At 43.8% G+C, this 16,853-nt stretch overlaps 1 protein-coding gene across 10 annotated transcripts in view; it reads right to left on the bottom strand.

Annotated features, from left to right (window-relative positions):
* CNOT2 (CCR4-NOT transcription complex subunit 2) overlaps positions 1–16,853 on the bottom strand; it is a 427,872-nt gene that overhangs the window by 289,213 nt on the left and 121,806 nt on the right. For all 10 annotated transcript variants that reach the window (XM_078673911.1, XM_078673914.1, XM_078673916.1 and 7 more), the window contains exon 3: positions 14,426–14,548. In XM_078673911.1, the coding sequence (XP_078530037.1) occupies positions 14,426–14,548 (123 nt within the window). The remainder of the gene's footprint in view (positions 1–14,425; positions 14,549–16,853) is intronic.

Raw genomic sequence — 16,853 nt, 5'->3', positions numbered from 1 at the left:
GAGAATGTATCCTGCCACAGACAAAGAGCTGATCCTGAACAGGAGCAGCACTGAATCATACCTGCATCTCGTCCTCATTCATACGTTTACTCACGCAATCAAAAGTCCTGCCCCATGTCTCTTCCTATCTGGAGGGAGTACCACCGATTGGAGAAAGGAGCAATGTACGGATGCTGCTTTTAACGTCTGATCACCGTCATCTCGTGGGTGTGTGGCCTCGCCTACTTCCGGGGTTGCGTAGTGTGGATCACCGCGACTCCCCGCGGCATCATGGGAAATGTAGTTACCCGTCTCTAGAACGGTTCCCGGAATAACTGCTTAAAGCCAGAACCTCATGTTAGGGAGATTAAAGGGGGGTGAGGGGGATTGTTTTGTTGATGTAGCTCTCAAATTCATGAAAGCAACACGAAGGGAACTTCGCTCGCTTGCGGGATGTCAGCCCACAATATTGTATTGTTGTGTGCTCTCCCCCTAGGGTTGTGTGTTGATAAAGCTTTACAATTCAGAAGATACAGATTCAGCCTCAAACTATTAGTATGAGCAGCTATTATAAACTATAGTTTGCCCACCTCCTAGGGTTGTATATTTAATGATGTTTCAATCTTAATTATTTAGGCGGAGAAGGTCCAGTGTCGTACCAGCAGTACGCGCAGATGCGCCCACTCCCGGAATTAAGTTATTATGGTTTGCGGTACATCCGCTACCGTTAACATTATATTTAAGCGAAGTAGGTCCAATATCGCACTAGCAGTACGAGCAGATGTGCCCACCCTAGGGATCATGTTATTAATGTTAGCGGTACATCAGCTACCATTTACATAATATTTTATTTTTAGACCAGACATATCTTTTTGTTGATTAATATCTCCGGCCATGCTGTAGTTGACCTCACGCTAAAATATGGAATATCAGACTGTATCCTTGGGTATCTTACTGGGGGTCATTAAATTATCACTACAGTGTTCGAACACCCCTACACTTTTTTCACACTTCCCCCACGCCAGGAAGAGCCATCTGTGGCAGGGGAGCTTCAAAGGCCTTGCAGCCTTTGTAATGCGACCCCCAGCCTCTCCTGCCCCGTTCCTGTCTCCACTCCTTTTCGGCAGGAAGACAGGCGGGAAAAATAAGGCAGCCCAGTGGGTGTGCCCACCTCTGCCAACCCCACCCCTCGGGGGGGGGGGCGGGGAGGTGAAGCCTACTCTTCACTGTCCGCCATCTTGCAGATGCCCAAGGTACATGGTATACCACTGTACAAGGGACTTGCAAGTAAACAAAATATGGCAATTGTGTATACACCAATGTTACCATGTTTAGGGGAGAAGTACATGCACTTTAGAACTGGTCAGCAATAGTAAAGTGTTCAGTGTCCTAAGTCCAAAAAAAGATGCAGCAAAAGGGGAGGTAAGCAGGCAAAACATTTGGGTGAAGACTACCCTAAGGAAGACAGGTCCAACACCAGTCCCACCCCAGCGGAAAGTGGGGCGATCTACCCAACCTCGAGGGACTTATCATTAGGGCGGAAAAACCTAGATAGACCATCAGCATTGGAGTGGTCTACCTCTGGTCAGTGTTCCACCCTGAAATCCATACTCTGTAGGGAAATGGACAACCTCAGAAGTTTTGGATTCTCATCTCTTGTTTGCATGAGCCTACAGAGAGGCCTGTGGTCAGTCTGAATCAGGAAGTGAAAACCAAAACGAATGATCTCAACTTCTTGAGTGCCTGGACCACAGCAAAAGCTTTTTCTATAGCACTCCACCTATATTCCCTGTAGAGCAACCTCCTAGAATTGAAGGCTGCTCTAGGCACTCTTCATTAAAGTGTGATAGTACTGCCCCTGCCATGTTCTGAGGCATATGTTTAAACTTCTTGGAGAAGTCAGGGGATTTGAGCACAGGGGTTGTGCACATGGCCTGTTTCAGGGAGTGAAATGCTTTTTGGCCTGTCCCTTTTCAAATCACTTTTCTGGGTTGCTTCTTAGAAGTCCACTCTGTCAAGTTGGCAACAACGGTGCCATGCCCCTTAAAAAACCTCCTTTAATACCTAGTAAGGCCCAAGTATACTCTGACCTCAGTCTGGGGTTATCGTGGGCTCCCAGGCCATGATAGTCTCTATCTTGACTTGGCGGGCAGCACCTAACCCGGCCCACGAGGTGTCCCAAGTACACCACAAACTCATACCCTGTCACTTAGTGGCCTTGATAGTCGTGCCTGCCTGTTGCAGAGCCTGGAGGTGAAAGATGGGGCCCTTCCAGTTGCTACTGAAGACAGCTTTGTCATCCAGATATGCACCTGAGAAGTCGTCCATACCAGCAAGAACATAGTTCACCAAAATCGGGAAGGTGGTGGGGGCATTTCGGAGTCTAAAAGGTATCACACAGAATTGGTAGTGGCCCTCTGAAGTGGAGAAGGCTGACCTCTTCTTTGCTCCTCATGTTACGGCAGCCTGCCAGAACCCTCATGTAAGATGAAAGGTACTTAAGTACTGGGTAGCCCCTAACCTATCAATAAGCTTATCAGCCCAGAGGATGGGATGAGAATCTGTCTTTGCGACAGAATTTAGCACTCTATAATCCACAGAGAACCTGAGTTCAGGTGTGGTGCCCAGTAGGGAAGTGTTTGGTACCCAAACCACAGAACTGGACCAGGGGTTAGTGGAGGGTTGGGTTCTATCACCCCCATCTTCAGCATTTTGGAAACCTCCTCCTTAATGCTGGCTCTCACCTTATCAGACAATCTGTACGCTTTGTTTATGGCAGGAAGATAGTCTCCTGTATCCAAATCATGGGTAAACAGGTGGGTAGTCCGGGGAAAAAATAGAGGAGTACTATCCCAATACTTGGTGGCAGTCCCTCTCCTGTTTAGGAGTCAGATTGGGAGAAGGGGTAACTCCCTCCACAGATTCATCTTTCTTCTTGTAGACTAATAGATCAGGGAGAGGTTCACTCTGCTCTTCTACATCGAACACCAGCAGCATGGTGAGGTCAGACCTCTCAAAGTGGGGTTTGAGGCGACAGACATGGTGATCTCTGTGGGGGTGCCTAGGGGTCTTAAGGTCCGCCAGGTAGGTGGCCTCACCCTTCTCAATCACATCAACAGTCCTGAAGGGCTCTGGGCTCCACAGGTTCCATAATCCACACTTTCTACACAGGTTGCAAGTCCACAGTGATAGTCATACAATCGTTTCATTACATCCTGACTGGCTTCTAAGTTGTCTGAAGCTTGCTTCCACAACTTAGCCATTTGGCTTCTGAAGGCCAATATATAGCTCACTACATCCTGGAGAATCTTCCTGGGAGCTTGCTCACACCCCTCTTTCACCAAACTCGGAGCTCCTCTTACAGGGTACCCATACAGAAGGTCAAAGTTGCTGAAGCCTCTGTGGAGGCAAACAACAGGCATGGCAAAAGGATGCCCCACATACACCTCAGGAAGAGCTCTAATCATGCATTTCAGGGTCTTGTTAAATCTCTCAACAAGCCCATTTGTTTGTGAATGGCAGGGGTTGGTGAACTTTTAGGTTGCCCTACACTCCTTCCACATTGACTGCATTTAAGCCGACATGAAGTCGGTGCCCCTATCAGACACCACTTTCTTGGGGAAAGCCACTCAGGTAAAAATCCCCATCAGGGCATTTGCCACTCCAGGTGCAGTTGTGGTCCACAGGGCGATTGCCTCTGGGTACCCAGTAGCATGATTCACCAGAACCAGGATAAACCTGTTGCCTAAAGCAGTCTGGAGATCCCTAGGCCCAACAATTTTAATGCCCGCACTCTTAAAGGCTTTAAGCCTGTGGTCTGTCTTTCCACTGGACTTGCAGGTTATACAAGTCCTACAGAAAGCATCTAATGAGTCTGATCCTGGGGCAATAAACGTGGGGTACAAGCCTTGTAAAGCTCTGGTCTTGGCCCAGTAGGCAGACCCTGTAGCATTGGGGGACCTTCAGGGCCCTTACTGTCCCATGCACAGGAGCTTTAGGCTCACTGCATAGTAAGTTGTCCTCCCAGTAATTGCGATGACTATCAGAGGCATCACCTGGTGCTTGGAGTTCAACCTGTTGACTTATGCCCTCAAGGGCTGGACACTCCCTCTGTCCCCTACAGAACTCCTCCTTGGTGGGTTCTCCTTCTACATGCCATCCAGAAAGCTCATTGCAAAAAACACAGTTGATGGACAGAATGTAGAACAATGTCATACATTCACCCCAGTACAGAGATCTGGGCCTAAATCCATCGGTTTTTTGCACTCCACACCACCCCTGGGTTAGACACTGGCTAGATGATCTCCTGCATCCCTCGCAATCCCGCTTTCGGCCTAACCTGAGTACGGAGACGGCACTCCTTGAGGTGTCGGAGATCATCCGCAAGACTCTGGACGCAGGGGGGAAGGCTGTGTTGGTCATGTTGGACTTGTCGGCGGCCTTCGACACCGTCCCCCATGAGGCGTTACTCACCAGACTTTATGACATCGGTCTGAGGGGGACGGTGCTCAAATGGTGTACATCGTTTTTGGAGGACGGTCGACAAACGGTCTGGGCTTCCTCGAGCTCCGCTGAGATGCCGCCACTGGGAGTCGGCGTCCCACAGGGCTCTGTGTTGAGCCCGACCCTTTTTAACATATTTATGACCCCTCTGGCGGCACTCGTGGAGACTTCGGGGGCCCAGATCGTGTCCTATGCGGACGACACACAGCTTCTCTTCACCTGCAGGAAAGATCAGTCATTTGACGGGGAGAGCATCCAGGGATGTCTGAAGAGGGTCTTTGACTGGTTTCAGTAGAATGGTCTTAAGGCCAACTCTAGTAAATCTGAGGTTCTGCTATTTGGGTGTGCTTCGGAACCTGAATGGCGTGATTGGTGGCCGGTTGATATGTGCCCCCCCGCCCAGCCATCTGTGGTTGCCAAAAATCTGGGTGTCAAGGTCGATAATGACCTCTCGTTCAGATCGCACATTCTTGGTCTGACGGGCACCTGTTTTGACATCCTTAAGATGCTCCGGAAGTTCCTACCCCTGCTTACAGAGGAGCACAGGAAGATCATTGTCCAAGCTCTCATAGGATCTAGACTGGACTACGCGAATGCTCTTTATCTGATCCAAAGGCTGCAAGTGGCGCAGAACTCTGCGGCTCGCGCCATATACGGCCTTCATAGGCGGGCAAGAACATCTGGGGTGCTACAGTCACTTCACTGGCTCCCTATCCGAAAGCGGATAATGTTTAAAACGCTCACGCTGGTGCATAAGGCACTTTCTGGCTCCGGTGCTAAGTATCTGCAGCGCAGACTGGCCTTTTACCGTCCGGCCCGCTCCCTGCGGTCGGAATCTTTGTTCATGGCCGTGGTGCCCCGTGTGAGGAAGGCTCGCATCGGGGGTCGTTCCTTCAGCTTTAAGGCCCCCCAGCTGTGGAACTCTTTGCCCCTCGCTTTGCGCAACATTCCTAGTTTGCTCCGGTTTAGGAAAGGCCTGAAGACCTGGCTTTTTAATCTTTAGGCTGTTCTTTTACTTTCACTCTTTTTTCTCTGTTTGCTGACTGTTATGTTTTTTAACTGCTGAGTCGCACTCTGAAAGCGCCGGGACACTCTTGTTGAGTAGCCGTGCGCTATATAAATAAAACCTTAACATAACATAACATAACATAACACTGGCTATATGCAAATCAGCTCTGACCCTGTGCCTCATGGGAACAGTCCAGTCCAAACTACCAAGCCATATCTTTCCCAGACCGGAATCAAGCATCCAAGGACCGGTTTCTGGTTATCAGCCTTCATCAGCCTGGATAGCTTGACTCCAGTGGTGTGGAGAGCCTGGGACTCACGTCTGAGCATACCCAGCACACTCGGGGTGAAAATTGCAAAAAACACAGTTGATGGACAGAATGTAGAACAATGTCATACATTCACCCCAGTACAGAGATCTGGGCCTAAATCCATCGTTTTTTTTGCACTCCACACCACCCTGGGTTAGACACTGGCTATATGCAAATCAGCTCTGACCCTGTGCCTCATGGGAACAGTCCTGTCCGAACTACCAAGCCATGTCTTTCCCAGACCGGAATCAAGCATCCAAGGACCGGTTTCTGGCTATCAGCATTCATCAGCCTGGATAGCTTGACTCCAGTGGTGTGGAGAGCCTGGGACTCACGTCTGAGCATACGCTAAGCTAAGCTCAGGCAGGTTACCAACGGGAGCAATGCCCTCTTCAGTAGACTCCGGGGTGGCCAACAAAGGTGCACCAGCCATCTCAGTGGAAATACATTCAGAGACTGGTTTCCCACGCTCTCTGCCTTTCCCCTTCTTAGCAGCTGGCTTGGCCATTATTCCAGGTTCCGGCCCTTTCACTGCCATCCTGGGCAGCCTTGAGCTCCACTTCCTACGAGGTAGTGTGCTCAAGGTCATTCATTACCAGACAAATAGTCCACAGGCATGGCAGGGCTCACTGCAACCTTCAGAAGACCTGAAGCCCACATCCCCCACTGAAATGGAACAAGGGCCATGAGATAGTGACACTCTCTGGGGAACCAACTCACTCCTTACCGTAGTCATGCTGGCACCTGTATCCTTCAAAGCCTCAACACCTTATCCATTGATGGGGACTCGTTGCTTATACTTTGTAGCACTGGAGGGCACGTGGATCTTAGGAACCATCTTGCTGTCACCCAGATACACTACACTCACCACCCTCAGAACCTTTCCTCCAGTGGGATGTTGGGCTCTTTTGCACACTTGGATCTCCTGTGTAGTGTCCATACCCAAAGCACTTAGACGTTTTGGACTGCTGACTTTTGTCAGGGCAGTTTTTCTTCTGGTGGCCAGATTGGGAATGAGAACCAGACAATTTCCCCAGTAAGTTGTTTTCGGGGCCCAAAGAGAACGCCTCCTTTTTAACCCCCCCCCTTTTTATTTCGTTTGGGTATCACCCTTTTGGGATGCAGTGTTCCCCTCTCCATTGTGGGCATGTACCTCCATAAACTACCACTACCAGCGACTCCTCTGGGACCTTGCGCACACCATTTGTCTATGACAGCCCCCAACACATAACTGGGAACAAATTCCTAGGGTATCCGGACTTTTATTTCTGTAGTAGACACTTCAAGTATGCTGCCTGCATTACTGCTGCTAGACCCCACTTGTAGGGTTGTTATGCCCAGTGCTTTGGGACATCTTACTCTACTCCATGGCCAGCCTCTTCTCCTCCAAATCTGGTTCCCTGTCAGCTAGTGCCTACTCTTTCTCAAGTTAGGAAAGTTCCTGCTCTAAATTAGCAAGCTCCAGACTGAGATTTCTCTCTTTGCCCCTGTATGCCAGCTACACAGGGTAAAGTTCCTTGATCAGGTGCTGCTCTGTGCTCTGGGAAAAACAATTACTTCCAGCAGGTTGCTGGCCCCTTCCAAAGGCAGTCTCAAATCCATAATGCCAGTATTAGCTCCTCTGCCTCAACTTCCTGCTCCTCCTCCTCCAGGACCTCATTCCCTGCATTCTAGGCCTGTAGTATGGTTTAGGCCAGGGCCTCCTTTTGCGTGCATGTTATGTTAGCATGGCTTATTAGAATTTTAAACGCCATTTTACCTTTTGCTGCTTTTGCACACGACACTGCATAGCTGTTTTTGCAAGTCACTCTTCACGAAGGTCTATACATGACTAAAGGTTTATTTTTCGACATCTCTAGACATACATCGTGCCCCTAGTCTGTACAGTGAGTGCTGAGCCGTCAAGGTTATCATAACATCTGAGCCTGTTTATCGGCATGTCCTTGTAACACATTCTAGACACAACATTTTGGCAGCTGCGAGCCAAGCAAGATTCTGGCACCTTTACCATAGCACACTTGCCATGATTTCGCACTCTTGGAAGATTCCCGGGATGCAGAGAGCCTTGCTGATCCAGATGTAATTTACACTTACTGAGCGGAAAGGTAATGGGGTCCCCCAAAACAAGCCCAAGAGTCCTCCTTTAGTTTATAATACATAGTTCCAATATAGGGAGGGTGTTAAAACCAGGCGCTATATAACCTGTTTGCACTATCATTGTAATTTGATTCCTCCTTTTGTATTTTATGGCATTGTAACCATGCTGACCATATTATTCTTAATCATATGTCTGTTTATGTTGACTAAAATACTGCTCATGAGATCACGTTGTTAAAATAAATAAAATAAATATTTTAACCTTACCGTGTCTCTTTTTTCACTCCTGTTGTGGACTGGTATGAGAGTACAACAAAAGAGTGTTCTCACTTCCCACCATTCCTGAGATTGTCCTGAATCGCATGTTCTAGGTTGTCTAATCATTGGTTACTTTGCTATAGGACGAAGAGCTAATGTGACACTGATGCTAGCTGGTTGGGGTTTTCTAGGTACTGAGGTGAGTTTCTGGTACACCACAATTCACTAATGACCTAGGTCTCTGTGCACAGTTCTGTGTATGAGCAGAAATCCTTGCAACAGGCCTCTATCCAGACTTTTCAAAGCTTTCTAAGACTCCAACTTCTAGGTGAAGTCTCTCATAGATACCAAAACCCCTGCAAAAATCATTAAGCTGGGCCACAGTATAAAATTCTAACTTGGCCAACACAAAATCAATGACTTCAGATGCAGGTGCTGGTTCCAGAGAAACAGTTTTAGCAAAAAAGTCAAAAAGCCAATTTAGGGAGGGTGGAGAAAAGGTTCTAATTAATCTTGAGTAGAAGTGAATAATGAGTTACTATAAGGTATTGCACAAACACAAGTCCATCCTCACCACTGATCACCAATGTTAAAATGGGGTTTCTGGTTGGCAGAAGTATGCACTCTGTCCAAGCAGGAGCGACCACTCAAGTCTAGGGAAGACTTAAAAGATAACCTGTGCCCCCGATAGGCCATTCACAAAGAACGTGTGTGGAGCAGAGCGCTCTCTCATCTGGATTATATCTTGTTTTTGATGACGAGTAACACATGGTAAATAGAAGCTCTATCCTAAATTCCTTCATGGAGACTGATGCCCTAAAGTTGGTGATAAGTGGTGACATTACAAATGTGACTCTTCATTTGTTTGGTCCATCCCCTTAGTCTTGCATAACCTTCGGTTCCCTGGCTATGGCAAATTTGATTGTTCAGAATTGTACTTTTTGAAAGCGAGGGACTGATGGTGCCCCTGTTGTTGAGTATTGGGGACTCCCATATCAAACAATCAAATGGTCCAAAAGTATTTACATCAATGGTGATTGATGCAGCGGGCCAATTCCGATTTTATTCATGGGAATCCCACAGTTATTTCATTAGGCCAAGGGGGTTAAGTAATTGATGTGTTGAAGGGTCCTGTGATCCATCCCCGGGCCTCTGATTTGAAGGACGATCTCTTTCAGTGGAGTTGGGTAGCGGGTGCTTTGGATAACGCCTGTCCTTCTCTCAGGATCAATGAGCCTTAGAGTTAGCTTGTCATGGAATATTGGGAGAAAATTAGGAAAAATGAAATCTCTTGAAATCCTTTAATCCCTTAATTGTGTGTTTACAAGAAATTTGCACAGAGTTCGACTGTAATGGTTGTTTGTATTTTCCGGTAATGCCGGGCATTCCGAAAAGAGCCACGCTAGTTGGGGGGAGGGATGGCAATCTTTCTTAAGAACACGGTTAATTGGAATCATGTACTTTACATATATCCCTCGAATATGTGCTTATGCTTTAAATTGGCTTTCCAGGAAGCTAATGGCTATCTATCCTCCTTTTTAATGAGGAATATGTACATTCCACCGAGAAGACTATTTGGTTTCCTGGTGAGATCACTATTTGCTTTTGTTTACGATAGTTGTATTACAGAAGATTGACCCTGGGTTATAATCATGGCAGACCTAAATGCAAAGGTGTCTAATTCTCCCTCTGCAGAATATGCAAACCTCTTGACACACCTATCTAATTTATCAATTGGTATTAACTCTGCAAACAGTTTACAACACAGATACAAACATTTCAGAAAAGAGTGACTTTCATTAGGATTGTTATTTAATTTTTCATAAAGTTAGGTCTCTGAATCGAACTGTCGCTGTAATATGTCAACACTTGTGGCTATGGGCAGAAGAGCACAGATCTGCTGGTTAGCTATCTATGAGTTTTAATACTAAGTAGGGAGGATTTTTGATTCTCAGGGAGCCTACTTACAACGAAGTCAGAAGGCCGAAATAATGTTCTTTTTTCATATATGTATTCCCAATAGGTGAAGGTCTTTATAGTCTTATTTGCATAGTATGAGAGTTAGTATGTTTGAGAAGTATGAATGGTGAGATAGGCTAAATGAGCGTATGATGTTGACTGTAATTGAGCTTTTTACTTTTTGTGGGGGTCACATAAATAATATTCTATGAAAACTAATATCATTTGATGTTCCTTTTCTATTTTTACAAGTTTTTGTAAATATGTATAAACTGTTTTGATTAAAAAAACTAAAAAGAAAAAAATAAGTATATGTACATACAAAAAAGAGAGAAAAAATGCTTTATGAAAAATTAAATAACAATCTGAATGAAAGTCACTCTTTTCTGAAATGTTTGTATCTGTGTTGTAAACTGTTTGCAGAGTTAATATCAATTAATAAATTAGATTGGTCTGTCAAGAGGTTTACATATTTTGTGGTTCATTTGTCCCCTCCTCTTGGACCTTAAAGAAATAGGGGGTACCTTAGTCTCACAGCATAATTCCCCCTCTGCAACCTTTGCCAAAGCTGACCAAAAAAATATGGTCCATTCCAGAGATTTCATTCCCTGAAAAAATTTGAAAGGATGAGCGTGGGTTTGTACTACTTGAAACTCTTAGAAAATTTGACCTCATTATATTAAATGGTAGATCTACTGTGGGTGAAGCTTATTCATATACCTTTCACGCTTCCTCCACTAAGAGTCTACTTGATTTTGTAGTAATCTCCTTTCAAATGTTTGGAGTCTGTGTTAAAACACACTGTTTTTTCCGTCTAACATGAGTGATACATTTACTAATAAGAAACTGCATTCCATGGGTCAGGAGCATGAAATTGACTGCCGCAAACTCCATGAAAGAAGGTGGGAACATGATTTAAAATGGATTCAATCTAAGAGAGGGTGCACGTGCTAAAGATTCTAGGAAATACTGGCGTTTGATTGCCAAATATTGTGACTCTGGATGAATGCCCAGACATTTCTCAAACCCCGAAAATACTTCGATGGTATATATTTTCCCAGTTGTACGCAAGTAACACAGAGTTTGATATCCCTGTGACTCTCCGTGTAGATGAGGTGTCCTTCTCTGTGTATGGTGCATCCATAAAGAATGTTAGATCTTTTGGCGCTTTGGGGCTGGACTAGGTTCCCATTGCGGTCATTAAAAAAGGAGGCTGTAGCTTGGGAATCCTTCCCGGCTCCGTTATTTAATTACTGCTCTCGTTCTGGGAAAATCCACCAATCATGGAAGGAAATCGTCATTCTACCACTGTATAAGAAGGGCCCTAAATCCTCCCTGGCAGGTGTCAGACAAATAGCATTGCTGGATGCTTTTGGAAAACTATTTGCCAAGAGTGTACTATGTCATTTACAGCAGGTGGGAAATCAAGATCAGAATTTTATTCCCCCCGGAAGAAGCTGTTTTTTTTTTAAAGAAGGAACCATAGTACACTGGATAATATTGTGGTCCTTCAAACACTAATGAAATACACCTTTTCTCGAGGTATACCAGTATACAGCATGTATTAAAATTCTCCATGGTGTTTAATAGAGTTGATCGCTAAACGCTGTGGAGGAAGCTTCTGCCTTTGGGAGTTCCACACCACCTTTTGCGTCTTATAATGGAGCTACACACAGATAACTGATGCCAAAATCCTCCTTACCCCCTTTTTGCTATGCGTGCGAAGTGTCAGATATGAGTTACTGGCACTCTTTTGAGGGGATTAAAGGTCGAATTTTTCATCAGATGTGTAATTTGAATACACTTGCTGCCCCTCATGCCCTGCACCTGGAGTTTGGCTTATTATCCTCCTAATCCGTTTCCTCCGCTGCTGTTTTGCAGTTGGAAAGCTCACTCCTATGTGGAGAAGAAGGATCATTGCAGGCAGCCTTGAAGTTTGAAATTGTTTTCCCTTCAGAAAGAACAGAGCACATTTTTTAGGTCTTTTGAGAGGGCTAAAGAAACTTTTGAGCTTGACCTGAATATAGATTCTTTTATGCACAAGTCTGCTTTGAAGAGCATAATAAAGGGCTCTGTGTTAGAAATAAGTTTGGCCAGATATATTGCCTTAAGCTAGTCAGACCTGCATAATCTGGTGGTTCAGGAGAGCAATCTAGAGATCCAACGTCCTCTCTATTTAATAAGGAATCTGCCCCATGGGATCAGAAGGCTGATCCTATTGCTGAGACTGGATCTGCTCCCTTTACTTGTGATTTACCAGCATCTGGGATAAAATCCAGAAAAAGGATAGAAGACGGATGTTGTGCCAACTACATATTCAAGATCTTAACCACATATTATTTGTGTGCCCTGCGTTACAGAATGCTCGTCAACATATTTTTAGGCCTTTGTTTATTAAATAGAACATACATTCCGCTAAGGAGGCCCGTAAATTTATATTGTTTCTCATGAATTAAATGATATCTAACAAGATATAGCAATTTTTAAAATCCCTTTTGAACATCTATTAGGGCCATGGTGTATGACTGTTGGGAATTTAAAAAGATTTCAAGATCCTTTTATAAAATCTATTAGGGCCTTGGTGTATTATCCGTGATTTGTAATGTTGATTTAGAATGTTCTGACAGATTGTGCTGAAAAAGTGCACTATCTGGTCTTTTTTTTTTAGACATGCAATATTATTATACTTCCCATATTGCACTAGGCATGTTGCACTTTATAAAGGACTGAAAAATGAAATTATTAATCAAGTCCTTAATATCTCATTACTGCTTTCCTTATTTCTTATGGTGCTCATTACCTCCTTTTTGAGGTTGGGAAAAAGTAATTTGCTTAAGTTGGTTGGGCTAGTGTATTAGGTGCTTTTTGGGTCTTGTAAATTGCTATGTGATATTTACACATTTTTGTTACGCTCGGCATGATGGTATTTACAAAGTTTACACTTATGGAACTGCAGCCATATAATAGATTTCTTGTGGTTCTATTCATGTCACTTTATTAAGGACAGTAAATGAAGTTCCTAAATGATGCATGTAACAGAGTGGAGGTTTTATACCTTTCAATTGTTGATTTCAGTATATTATTATGTACCATTGTTTTATGGTATGTAGACTTAAGTAGGAGTTTGGCATCATAATAAAATAAACTGAAAAATGAATCTGGGTGTTTGCCAATACCAGGACGTGCAAAACTTAAGAGCGCATCTCCTACCTTTTACTTACACATCACCCTGCCGCATGGGCTACTTGGGGCCTACCTTAGGGGTGACTAATGCCTGTTAAAAGGCTTCAGAAAGGGTTTTAAATGCCAAGTCAAAGTGGAAGTAAACTGCACACACAGGCCCTGCAGTGGCAGGCCAGAAATAGGTTTGAAAGGCGGCTTTTGTGGGTGGCACAATCAGAGCTATAGGCCCAGAAGTAGCACTTGATGTACAGACAATGGGTCTATGGTATACTATTTTACAAGGGACTTACAAGTAAATGAAATATGGCAATTGTGTATACACCAATGTTACCATGTTTAGGGGAGAAGCACATGCACTTTAGCACTGGCCAGCAGTGGTAAATTGCTCAGAGTCCTAAGGCCAACAAAAAGATACAGCAAAAAGAGGAGCTAAGAAGGCAATACGTTTGGGGAAAGACCACCTGAAGGATGACAGGTCTAACACTAAGTAATCCAAGAAGAGTGTACACAAACAACAGATACGGTTGAGGCCACTGAGAAGGGATGAAAAACTGTATCCACCAAGGAATCTACAGAGTGGGGGATATACAAACACAATGATACAGCCAAAAGAAGAGATAAATATAACCTTAGTCAAGAAAGGGAGACGACAAGCAATTTATACTGATGAAGTGCATGAGAGAACAAACTCCCTTTACGAATTAATCAAAGAACGGAAAGGTAACAACATTTTCCATTATTAGCAAACAAAAATAGAGCTGTGACAATCCACGTAATCAAAAATAAACTGCAAAATGATTATGGCCACAGTTCTGTATAAAGTGCCTTAAAATGCAGTAACTGCTGTTAGTGTTGTCTTTGTGTATTCAAGCACGTTGACCCAATTTACCAGGATAGTCAATCCAAGAAGAAATATCTGTTGTGATTATAGGTCAGTGGGTCACTCCCAAAAACAAAGTGCAAGAAAAACATGTAGCAAACAATACCTTGCTTGAAGGCAGTCAAACTGCTGGGGACAGAGCTCTACAAAGGCCACAATAACCTAAGCAAGGCACTCCTCACATACAATACAGGTCATCAGTCTTGATTGGCAGAACTGATGCATCATCAGCAATTGGTTAGCTTACGTCTTTTTCCGGTCGATGCGGGAACATCGACGACGGGTTGTAGTACATATTTTCATCGTGGTAGTCACTATCGACCCCTTCTAATATCTTCTTTCTCGTAGCACCAAACATGCTGTTTGTCACCTTGAAGACAAAACAAAAGATTAGGTTTACAGTGAATTATGAATTCAAAAATTAGTTTTGAAACAAAAGTACACATACACACAATTCTTAAAAAATCAAACTAAGCAAAGTGACAAAAACAACTAATTTCCCACTGAGAACTCATTTGGGGCTTTTTTGCTTTTCTACAAGTGCGGTCAGTACTATATTTTTGCTGCATTCATGTGTTTTCCTCACAAGACAGAATTATTAACCACGGCCTGTGACTGTGGTGCGTTGTGCTGAATATGAAGCCAATAGAGCACATCGGAGGCGACAAGAGACGCACAACAGAGGTGACAAAAAACGCAGTGGTTTGTGCTGCCATCAAAGACCGAATGGTAGAAGGCAAAATTAAGCCAATGACAAAATGTACACAATTGAATGACTGACTTGAGAAAAGTATATTTATCACTAAAGTTTTACTGGTTTTATTTCACCGATCGGCACATGGGAGAAATAGCCATTTTTTTCTCAAGAAATATTTTACAGGATATTTTTCACTGAATTCAAGTCTAGAATAGAAAATCATTGATTTGGAGTCAGTCAGTCAAATACTTTAATTCGATAAATTAATATCATAAAAAGACATAGTACAATACAAACAATTAATTATACACAGAAACATCATAGACAGAGGAGGAGTTCATTATGTCAATATAAATATTATACAAAATAAATATGTCTTAAAAATGAAGTAAAAAGTTACAAGAGCTTTTGTTCAATAAAATCATGGAGTAAAAAACAACGAACAATCTAGTTCATAAAATATCGACAGAGATAGGTGTAGCCTTGACAATCTTGTTCCTTATCCGAGTAGCAGCAACTAGAAAACTAGCAACATAGAATATTGTTCGTGGGGAATTTAATTGTTGTAAGTACAGGAGGGCTGGCCTAACCTGTATAAAACCCACCTCCCTCAGAATAGGGAACAAGCATTTCTTACGGATTTCTCGATAGTGTTCACAGAACATAATAAAGTGTAATGTGTCCTGGATCGAGAAATCATCACATTGGCAAGGCTCAGCCCGTTCTGGGGGGCACCAATTTTTAAAACAACCAAGAGAAAAATGAATCAAATTAAAACGAAATCTTGTTAGAAGGTGCCGATGAAAGGGGGATTCACTATGGTGAGGTACGGTTCAGGGCCTGGGGAGCTAATTAGGGCATAATTAGTTCTAACTGTTGGTTTCATCAGCTTTACCTCCTCCCGCTCTAAAGAAAGTAAATTCATCATGGCGTTTTTGGTCAGTCCGATGTCCTTCCTCATTATGGAGTCTGGGGACAAGAAAAGTTCAGGACGTCCTAGATTATGAAAACCCGATTTTATGTAGGCCAACCAAGGAATTTTGTTAGACTTATCCAGCTTCAGGCGGTCTAGCAGTATGATGTGATTCAAAGTAATTTCTTGGTTCAGCCAGGTTTTCAACCAGCATATTAGCGGGGCTATTTTAATTTGATTAGTTACATATCCTAGCCCCAGCTCAGTATGAATGGAGAATGTTGGGCAGGACTGAGGGACAGTCAAGACTGATCTAAGGAATTTATTCTCAATAGTCTGGATTTTGACTTGGGGCGAGTAACCCCATATCTGGGAGCCATATGTGGCTACTGCTAGGCATTTGGCTTTATAAACCTTAATGAGGGCTTCTATCGGCCTAGCCCCTAGCTTTTTGGAGAAACCCATAAGTGCAGATGCGGTTCTAGCGAAAGCCGTAATGCAACTATTTTTTCAGGACCCCAGTTACCACTTTCGTCGAAAAGAACTCCCAAATATGGGAATGTGGGTACCCTACAAACTTATTCCCCACAACAGTAGAATTTGGAGTCAAATAACCAGTTTTAGGGCGGGCCTTGAGTAATGTGGCTGCTGCTGGTTATGAAGTTTTTGAGAGTGCACTGGACTGAATAAGGTAAGCCCATAACCATTTTCTCCACCTTTTTACTACAGTACAAAATTTCAAAATAAGACCTCACAAAGTAATTTCTAGATTGCAAATTTCCGAGACAACAGTAAACGAGCATATTAAGCTCAAGTGACCTCAAAGATGTCAAAATGTTTATAACATCTAAGAAGGTCTTACCATAGCATGTACCATGATCACACATTCCCTAGAGTACCAGCAAGATAATTTTGAACACAACTTGACTGAGTAGATAGTGCAGACTTGGATTACATGCGGTATTTCATATGATCAAGTTGGTCGATGCTTCAGGAGTTTTGCAACAGATTGTTATCACTTCTGTGGTAGGTTTGTGATGCCATGCACAATGCATTCCACTTATC

The sequence above is a fragment of the Lissotriton helveticus genome, chromosome 1_1 (assembly GCF_964261635.1).
Source record: "Lissotriton helveticus chromosome 1_1, aLisHel1.1, whole genome shotgun sequence".
Classification (NCBI taxonomy): Eukaryota; Metazoa; Chordata; class Amphibia; order Caudata; family Salamandridae; genus Lissotriton; species Lissotriton helveticus.
Note: the sequence above shows the minus strand (reverse complement) of the source record. Positions and strands in the feature narration are given on the sequence as shown.